At 39.1% G+C, this 10,656-nt stretch overlaps 1 protein-coding gene across 1 annotated transcript; it reads right to left on the reverse strand.

Annotated features, from left to right (window-relative positions):
* Nucleotides 1-1,076: 1,076 nt before the first annotated feature.
* On the reverse strand, nt 1,077-10,543 carry LOC137284596 (E3 ubiquitin-protein ligase ZNF598-like). Its single transcript, XM_067816476.1, has 6 exons — nt 10,191-10,543; nt 8,073-8,315; nt 7,462-7,670; nt 6,554-6,783; nt 6,244-6,343; nt 1,077-5,332 (listed from the first exon to the last, which is right to left on the reverse strand). The coding sequence occupies exons 1-6, from the start codon at nt 10,347-10,349 to the stop codon at nt 3,331-3,333; spliced, it is 2,943 nt and encodes a 980-aa protein (XP_067672577.1). The 5' UTR covers nt 10,350-10,543; the 3' UTR covers nt 1,077-3,330.
* Between the last annotated feature and the right edge of the window lie 113 nt (nt 10,544-10,656).

Consider the following 10,656-nt stretch of genomic DNA (forward strand, 5'->3'; position numbering starts at 1 on the left):
GGATCCTCTTTTAAGTACGATAAAAGAGACTCTTTAGACTAGGAGTCATAACACTGTGTGCGGCAGCCGTGTTAAAGTAGTATCACAGTGGCCTAGCACTAGAAAACCGGCATAAGTCAGGAAGATTACAAGCAAGCATTCACGCGCGAAACACCGTGGTCTCTCAACAGGGTGGAAGGACATCGCAGAGGTATTTTACGTGCGCTTCTATTCCCAAAATGACGGTTTTAGAAGTCATTGATATGACGATGAAAATAACGAAAACTGACAAAAGCAAAACGGATTAACGACTGGAGGGACACGACGATCTACACACGTATAAGTTATACTTTTAGTGTTTGTATATGGTATATTCTCCCCTCAAAATTTACGAAGGCAATGACCAAGCACAAACCCCAGGGCTCCGAACTTCAGTTTGTTCAAAAAGTGCATAATTCCTTTATATAGCGCCAAATATCCATCTGACTAGTTGTTCACTGGTCGCTGTGATCAGAATCTGTTTATTATAACCCCGGATAACCCAAGCTGTCTGTTAAACGCGAGGGAGTTGGTAACTGTATTATAAATATATGTTATTTCACAGTAATCACAGGACATGTATCACAAGGTACCCATTTTCTGCTGGGAGAACAAAGGCAATTTTCAACACTCATTTGATCAAGATGGGACCACATGAACAAAATCTGCTTTCTTGTGGGGCAGGACTAAGTCAAGGAAATTCTTAGGAGTCAAGCGCCCAAACATAGTCACGCATCCCGTGGACTCTCCAAGCTCCAAGTTGCTTAACTTCATCTGATTTATGAGCTCAGCTGCATGCACATGACCACACACCAACATCTCAGTCATCTGTAGTCATAACTGAATGGCTCAAGATACAACCTGGTCACCAAGATCCCACAGAGGAAGCAAGATGATCTGCAGACAATTATTTAACGAGCACAGAATTTCTTTCTAGTGAGGTTCACATTGGAAACATCTTTTTCATAATCTGAGATGTGTCCAATCAATTTTGATGTTCCTGACATCTAACTTGAAAGAAGTTTCATGTGACATTTAATGACAGAGAACAAAATATATATTAGTTTATGTTTATTCTTGTGAGAAGCATGAAGCCACCACATCAAAGTTTTTCAAAACTTAACAACAATTTCATGGAAATGTACTTCCCAACCATAATGAAACTAAAACCATGCATGACTTACCTTGGAAATAGAACAGTTTCATTTAAGATGATCAGTAGCCTTTGCAACAACCATAAAATACATTATTTCAGAGTATACACGTCTCATAGGCCTCTTAAAACCTTTACCAGCTATGTCCAGTGTTTTGTGTACAACAATATAAGATGCTGACAAATACCTCATTTCTGAGGTGACACAGTATCTTATGGATCACACCAGGTTGTAACGGGTACTCCACTTTTTCTGTACAGCAGATGAAAGTCAAATCACTTCTTGAATGGATATATTTTGACATTTTCCAGTACACTCCAATAGCCTGCAACTGGTCAACTTGATTCAACCAAACTACCATCATCTTTACGAACATGTATTGTATAAAACTACTCCAAAGAAAACTGAGGATGCAATGAATGAACAGGATGAAAAACAGTGTAAAACATCTACTGAACATATCGTGTATGCCACTCTACCTTTTACCATGGTTACTTTAAGTCTGGTATGCATTAAGTATCTACTTACATATCCCTCTATACTCATGTTCTTAACTCAATGTGATAAAGTGCAGCCTACTGTTTTTTCTCTATTATATCCTCTACCATATTCACCTCAAAAAGTTTCAGCCATGATGATTTCTGACATAAAACTTGAACTTCCTTTTATTCTGATTGCATGGAGGTGTTTCCATGATTTCATGTTAACACTAATAATCATAATTGCTCTAACAGTTAAATAACAATGACAACAACCATCTGGATAGGATGGCAGATCATAAACTGACAAAATAAACTTGCATATCACTGAATGTGATTATGATAGCTAATTAAATATATTAAGCCATCACAACTGCCCGTCAAAGTACTGAATGTTACAATTATACTATCACCAGATATTCATATCCAATCATTATTTCACAGTACAGAACTTCCATCTCTTTCATTAATTTACAGGTGGAGTAAATGGATTAAGATTTCCTCACCAACTGACCTAATGATTTCCCATCAAATTCTTTCCTGACTATCTCATATTTTTTATATGATGGTTTAAAAGATATTCCACCTAAAACTTATACTAGGTGGTTTTAAAAACATACACGATAAGCACAAAACACTGCAAGATCCTGAAAGATAACTTATTTTGTATTCAGATCTGCATGTTTATGATACACCATTTGTGAAAATTTCTTAAATTGTATTTGAATCTTGGGCATGTTGTCTGTTTGTGAAATGTGTGCATGTATATCTGATAAATTCATGACAACATCATGAACAGAACTCCACACTGTTATCACACTTATCACATAATATATTGACATAGGAACTCTACATAACTAAAGACCAAAGCAGCTTTGCTTCATACAGGCTGGCATTGTAATATCAAGGTTAAGGCTAAGTAAATGAGTGTGAACTTCATGCCACTTCAGAATTTGAGACATGGCAGCTTGATGTGAGAGCAAAACTTGAATTGATGGAGGTCCAAGATGGTAACCCTGGAGAACCCATAAGCACAGTGTTGGTGCTGAAAACCTAGAAACACAAACATGGAAACACACCAATGCAGTATCACAGGTCTGTGGCATTGCAAGAGATGCACCTCTGAACATGGTGACAAGGTGAGCACTAATGAAGAACATGAGGATGTTTGATGTCCTGTCCCCCAAATAACCATGATTACAGAACCTAACCACACTTTGTATTACTCTTCTGAGTCCACACAATCAGAATATCGTTGTCTTCTTGAGAGCAAATACCAAATCAGGAAAAATGGCACAAGTCAGGATAAAATATCAACTTGAAGCAGGATGATTTGTACAAGAAACTGAACATTGCAGCTCACAATGTTGTACATAAAATAGATACATTCTCTTTAAAGAAGTTGTGTTCATCATAACAATTATCTTTCATCTGCATAGCATGTTTTCATTCGGTCAGGGAATATAAAATCCTCCTTCACGTCAAAAATTCACATTCCGCCTATTCTGCAAGAACCACTGGAGAAGAGGTTCTGTTCTGATTGGTAGGCTGTTATTATACCCAAACCCCAGTACACACCTGACCATCATTGTACACCAGAGCATATCTCTAAGCTGTAGTATACAAGCAAGCTGGACTTGCATTAACTGGAACCAATTCCTTCAACCTGATGTCACTGATCACTTTGCCTTAATGTACGATCCTTGACCAAGGAAGCTTCGGTGAGGTGGTCCACCTCCAAGAGATGGAAAATCCCCTTGGGCATCATGTTCTGTAAGGTGCAAATCAAAGTCTTTCTGAAGCAGGACTTGTCGGCATGTTGGGCAAGTTTTGAACTCAGAGGTACTACTCCATGGTGCTTTTGTGCTCTTTCCAGTGATCTTGAGAACACTGGACGTGGTTTTGGAGGCTTCCCTGTGAACAGACAGCAGCTCCTGCTGCTTGTTGATGTCAGGCAGAAGAGCAATAAGTTCAGGGATGATCGTGTCAAAATGTTCCTGAAGAAGCAAGTCCTGACAATTCTTGTAGTACTCCGCAGCAGTCATAGACCCTTGGCGGAAGCTCCCAGAGTAGGCCTTGAACTTGTTAAACTTGTCCTGATCATTGCACAACAAGTTGGACACATTCTGAACAAGCTCCTTGTTTCGTACAGAGAAATTTTGAGGTTTCGAAAATACATAGTTGTTTGCCTCTTCTGAAAAGGGAGCATTCTTCTTCTTGCTACTGTAATCGTTGGACTGAGAAGAAAAGCCAGGCGGAGGTCTGGCAACTGACGTCTTGCCACCGAACCCTGGAGGGACGGCACTTGTGAAGCCTGGAGGGGGAGCAGCTAAGGAGGAAGGAGAATTGAGAGCTGGGAAATCATCTAGAACAGGTAGTTTCTGATTAGTGTTGAAGCCATTTGAGACAGTCCCTGAAGCACCAGCAGCCATGTTCCCACCCAGCAAACCAACAGCAATGCCTTCCAAGGAACCACTTGTTGCTCCAGTGTTGGAAGAACAGGATGGTGTTGATGCAAGTTGGACTATGTCTGCAGCCGCAGTTGTGACCACTTCAGTTTTCCTAACTGAACCTCTCACATATTCATCTGCCTTGAATACTGCCGACGCATCCACTGACCCACTGGAGGACTCAATCCCTGAATCTCGATCATTCTGTTCACTGAACATTTTAGCCACAGGATCAGAATCCTTGGACTTCTTGGACTTTTTGTCCTTTCCCGAATCAGCAGAGGCAGGTTTAGCCAAAGTCTGTTCTTTCAGATCATTCTGCTTTTTCTTTTTCTTACTTTTCTTTGATGAAACATCTTCTTTAGATCCAGCACTTGCAAGAGGGGGCTCTTTATCCCTAGTTTTAGGAGGAGGCACTTTCACTGTGCTCTGAGATTGTGAGCTACTGTTACTACCCGTTTTAGATTTTGCACTATTAGATTTTTGCACCTTAACAAAAGGACGATCACATAAACTAAATCCAACAGATGCAAGTGAAGTAGGAACACTCTGTTGTGGTTTACTATTTGCATTAGTGTCCATCTGAATCTCATTTTTCTTAGATTTACCAGACCATACACCTAAACTCATTAAACTAACATTACTCTCATTCTTCGGTCGACTATGCCCACCACCTAGTGATGGAAAGTCATCAGAAGTCTTCATGGGCATTCGTTTTTGCACAATATGGTCACTTTTCTTGATAGAGTCCATGACACTCTGAGGAACAGTCTGAATATTACTTGAAGGAACAACACTTGACTGGACAGGGTTCTGTACTGGTGAGTCCCTGCCAGAGGAATTAGAATGTGACATTTTCTGAGACGAAGAACTAGATGATCCAGCACCCAGGGAAGGATACTCTGTGGAGTTGAGACGACCTGGGGCTTTTATTCTTTGGGACATAGTTTGTGATTTGGAGTCTTTGGGGTGTGACTGTTTTTTGTTAGTTTTGCCTACATTTGCTGGGACAATGGAGGGAACTGGACCATTGCCAGACAAGGACGGGAAGTCTCTTTCGATAGATTTCAGCTCCATCTTCAACCGCTCCTCCTCCTGTTTTGCCATCTCTTTTTCTTGAGCTTCAAGGCGTCGCCTCTCCACCTCTCTCATCTCCTTCTCTGTTGCCCTCAACGCCTCCTGCATTGAGGCTTCCCTGGCTCTCTCTATCTGTGCCCTCTCCTCACGATCCCTGAAACATATGTACCAGCATCAGCCAGGTGTTTTCCTTCCCTAACCCAATGTTGAAATGGACCCCACTTAGCCCTAAGCATATAGACCTAACATAACAATAGCCATCAGAAGATGACATTTACCCCGACTCCCATATATTTGAAAGGACAAATCATCTGACAGTTACTTAATGTCTTTTTAGATGAAGAATGAATTGTTTCCATGGAATTGATGAAAAATATAAATGCCATATATCTGTAAACAGCAAAAGGCACCACTTTGGGGTCTGCCACACATGTCTACCAATTTTTGCTGACAGATATTAGGAAGGATTTGAGTTCTGCTCTGGAAACGATGCCTATCCCTTCATTTTGAGACCAAGTCCGAAATGTTTCCATGGAAAACGAGAAAATAAGAAATCACAAGAACCTTTAAACAGCAAAAGGCACCACTTTAGGTTCTGACTGATATATCTACCAAGTTTTTGCAGGAAAATATTGAACGGTTTTTGAGTTGTGCTCCAGAAATGAAGAGCAACCTTCCATTTTGAGATTAAGTCCTGAACGTTTCCATGGAAACCAAGAAAATGATAAATCACATAAACCTGTAAATAGCAAAAGGCACCACTTTGGGGTCTACCACACATATCTATCAAGTTCTGCTAAAAGATATTAAACACTTTTTGAGTTCTGCTCATGAAACTAAGCCCGCCCTACCATCAGATTAAGACCAAAATGTTCCATGGAAAAACAAACAAAATAAAAATGCCAAAAATCTGTAAATAGCAAAAGGCACAACCATAGGTTCAGATTATTATATCTATCAATTTTGGTCTAAAAATATTGAACGGTTTCTGAGTTATGCTCCGGAAACAAAACGATTACGGGTGGACAGACGGACAAAAGAGGTAGACAACATGGGGCAACTAACCTCCCTGAATCATGGCCACGATAACCTCGTCCCCTGTACCCACGACCTTGACCTCTGCTGGAGGTATCTTCATAGTCATCACTTGTAACATTAGCACTTCCTGCAAGACATATACAATCAGACATCAGTGGCTCATAAAATATTGCATATTTTACAGAAAAACTGTTACATTCACTGCATGTCTAGTGAAAGACCATATATTTATCTTACACACCAAATATTTTAAACTATTTCCTTGGGTGTCAAACTTTTATTACACTGCAGTGTACATGCTGCTTGCTATGTTCCCAAAAAGGAAAGATGTTTCTACCTCTGCCTCTGTCCCGTCCTCTGGCCCGTGGTGGCAGTTGGAAGTTGACGTCAAGAGTGCGAGTCTCCTTGTATTGGGCCTTATTGAGCCGCTGGTGATGTTCCTTGGCAATGTGGGCCTTCATGTCAATTTCGGAGCGGAACACATTGGTGAACTGTACACCAACACAGTGGTCCATCTCACACATGTAGTGTCTCTCTCGGAAATGTTGCTTCAGGTCTTCGTAATCGCTGTAGGTACCAAATGACATTAAATAAGAATACCAATAAAACATTTGCACTAATTTAAGTATCAACCTTTTGAATTGTTACTACATGAAAAGACAAGACGTATCGCAAACAGCCATTAGTATGGCCAGATGATGACAGTGATGTCCTGAAATATGAGGGTTTGTAATTAGCAATGATTAGTGAGAGAAGAGTTGGGTTTTATGCCACTTTTAGCAATATTCCAGCAAATTCATAGCAGGGGCCACCTGAAATGGACTTCACACATAGTATGCAGGGAATCAAACTTAGTTCTTCAGTATGATGAGTAAACACTTCGAACACTGAGTAACTCTACTACTGACCTCAGGTTTGTAATTAGAGCAAGACCTATCATCTGAGACTACATCACTGCTGCACTAACAATGACAAACTCTATCAATCACAGTGAACAAATTTAATTGCCAATGAATACTGGTCAGAACTTATGAAACAATAACAGTAGCATTACTTGTAAATATATTAGACACTATTAGACACGTCAGGAGACATTCTTAATCTTAAAGAAGCAGAAATGTATCTGAGGTACTTGTTAATTTCAACTTAAAAAGATACTTGATATCTACGACAAGAGACATACATTTATAAACACGCAACTTCATATGATTGCAACAGTATATCAATTCATTGCTTGCTGCTTACTTGTAGTATTCATTGGACTGTTCATCACAGAAGTGGCAGAAGTAGTGGTCTTTCCTCAAGTGTCGATGAAGTTCATCTTTATCCATGTATCGCTCATCACAAAAGTGACAAAGAGGATGACCCTTGTAGGACCTGTCATCTTCATCCCCTGTTCGTCGGTGGGTTGCCAGATCACGACGGTTATAAAATTTCCTCTCAAAGGAGAAAAGCTGAAAGCAATAAGGCTGCTTTTCAGGATTTGTTACCTAACAAGGTACATAAGGCCCCATTAACTTGAGTTGCCATGCAAGGATTTGCCTTGAGGTAGTAAATGAAGGGGATATTCACCCTTTCAGATTCAGAATAGTGAAACTTCCCTCCACTTGACTCAGTGGTTGAATGTATGAAAGTCATAGCTAAGATCACAAGTGTGTAATTACATAGAGTCTGTTTGTATAAATTCTCAAACTGGAGTGAGCGAGTTAGTGAGTGAGATTTTACACCCCTTTTAGCAAGTGACTACAATCACCATGGTATATTAGTGTGAATCCTGCAATCACAAGTCTTGAATAAATACTTGGTAAAATTTACAAGCATTATTAGATGCAAGGTTTTTTCTCTGACTGCCTTACCTTGAGGTGTTTCAAACAAAGGTCACAACAAAACAGTGTGTGCTCCTTCCTCATGTGATCCTTGAGGGCATGGAACGTCTTTTCAGAAGGGCGATCAGTACACACTTTACACTTGTGCTCTTGCAACTGACGGTAGGTTTTCTCCACATTTTCATCTTCAAACAGGATCTTATACTTTGATTGACGGATAAATTTACTCCGAACAATGCTGGAAAACTTGGCTTGTTTCTTCACAAAGAGAACCTGAAAAGTGGAAGAAGGTTAATTCATAGGAAGATTGTGAAATCTGTACCACTATATATTATGACATGACAAACTATGAAGACCATTATGGTCGAGTGTGTGATGATACCGATATTGACACTTCACTAAACATCCAAGTCACTCAAAATTTTCAGCTCTTAACCAACACTGTCTTCAACGTGAGCAGATGATCCAATTTGCTACTTTTCTGCTTCCTCCTTTGCGAACATACATCTATAGTTGTAACTTAACCATTGGCATGAGTTGTCCTTCACCAAATAGCAGCATAATGTATATGTATATGTATATGCTAGATGTCATTAGAACAAATGGGGTTGAAGATTACTGTACTTCAATGACAACAAGCATGAACTTACACTAGTCAGTCCATGGCTAGTACAAATCCATGTAGACAAGTATAAATGTCCAAATTTTACCAGTATGTAAATCATTACAAAGGCACTCATAAAAGTTTTTAAAACTAACAGGGATATACATTTGTGTAGCTGCTTGTACTAGTCCAGACTAGTTTAACACTGGTTATACAGAGCTGGCCTACTAGGCATACTGAAATACATTGCCCCAGTTTCAAAGTATACACCAGTCTCAGACCCCTTACCATGAATATGCTGAGTCCAATCTCAGAAGACCCTGTTTTATACACATGACATACCTAATGCTGAGAGTGAAAGCTAAACATGTACCATCTTCTCATATCTTTTGGAATCACATAACCTGTTGATAAAACTACTGACCTGTCTCTCTCTTGACAATATATGCATAAGAAATATGATAAAATTCCAAATCTTGTCACCAAGGGAACTCAGTTTGGTAAGCCTTCCATCCGTATCTCCTCTTGTATTTCATGGACAAGGAACACTTTCCCTGAGTGGAACGTTTTTATAAGTAGAATGGGTCTTCTAATATGTTCAGATACAATTAATGTAACCTGTTAAGATAATTCTTATCAGGTGAGGAACATATATTCAGGTGATAAGATTTGATTAGAATGAAATTTAAGGGGGATACAAGCTGAAGTCTTTCCCTTAGTTTCAAAGCCAACATACATGTAAATCCCAAGAAAGTGTGACGAGTTTATATTAGCATCACTAATGCCAAGTTGAACAGCCTTCATGTGATGCATGTCTCTGGCATTGATTATCTGGTGAAACTAATCATGCTAATGAACACAGGAATATGTATGCACAAACATAACATGAATCAGAGTGAACAAAGTTTTGAAGCCACAAAGTGCGGTGCCCAAAGATATGCAATGCCTCCAACATGGCCAATTCTGTCTCACTTCATTTATCTCAAAACTTACAACAATTCAATGATAAATTCAGCTTGGATTACAATCCCTATATACAGCATATATCTTTCACAAGACACCTTACACCATGTATTGTATACGAGTTAACAAAATCATTTCTGCAACATACATAGATTTCCTTGGTTCAATAATAACTAACAGAACTGGTGATACACTGTTTTTCAAAAACTTTACTATCGCTTTAAAAACGAAAGTATATTTCTGGGAATGATGATGCAATATGGTCAATATGTCTGGCCTTTACTCAAAACGTCACATTAACAAGTATACATTTTGGTGCCAAAGCTGGTTAATACTAAATGGATAAAATATATTTGTTTGAGCAATTGACACATGGTGCTGGTGTAATGTGAGTGATCTGATCTGTCTTTATAAACAGGAGAAAATGTTGTATAAATGACATGTATATGCCACGTTTATAAATCAAAATTTTGCTGGAAGGAAAGGGTGTATCAAAATTCTGAAATCGGCTAAGCAGACGGGTTATACAACTCAAAGGCTGTGTCATACATGATACAAGATAGAACGCTCATTATATTTACCTCTGGTAGATCTGTTCTACAAATTGCACAGTACATTTGCTCACACAGCACCCTCATTCTCGTGGAACACTTGAAACACACAGGATGATCACATAACCCAATGGCGTAAACACAAATCTTCTCGTGGCAAACCGAACATGTGTTGTCTTGAGTATCCATCTTCTTTTCACACACTTCCCAAAATCTGTTGCTAAAATAAATAAGAACGCGTTACAAGGTACGTAGTGAAGAAGTTTGAGTCAAATTTTGGCCTCTAGAAATCCTGACGTGTGAGTTACAGAATCATCTGACAAACTTTTTATAGGTTGCCTCTACGGTCCCTGTCTTGGAGTTGTGCAATGTGTGTGAAACGTCATCAATGTATGTGGCAGATAATATGAGAAGTTTGTTAATTCTTTTTAAATCATGACAGACATTACTGTGATATTCTGATAAATCAATAATTGATCAAAATATGATAATAAAT

The sequence above is a fragment of the Haliotis asinina genome, chromosome 5, assembly GCF_037392515.1.
Source record: "Haliotis asinina isolate JCU_RB_2024 chromosome 5, JCU_Hal_asi_v2, whole genome shotgun sequence".
NCBI lineage: Eukaryota > Metazoa > Mollusca > Gastropoda > Lepetellida > Haliotidae > Haliotis > Haliotis asinina.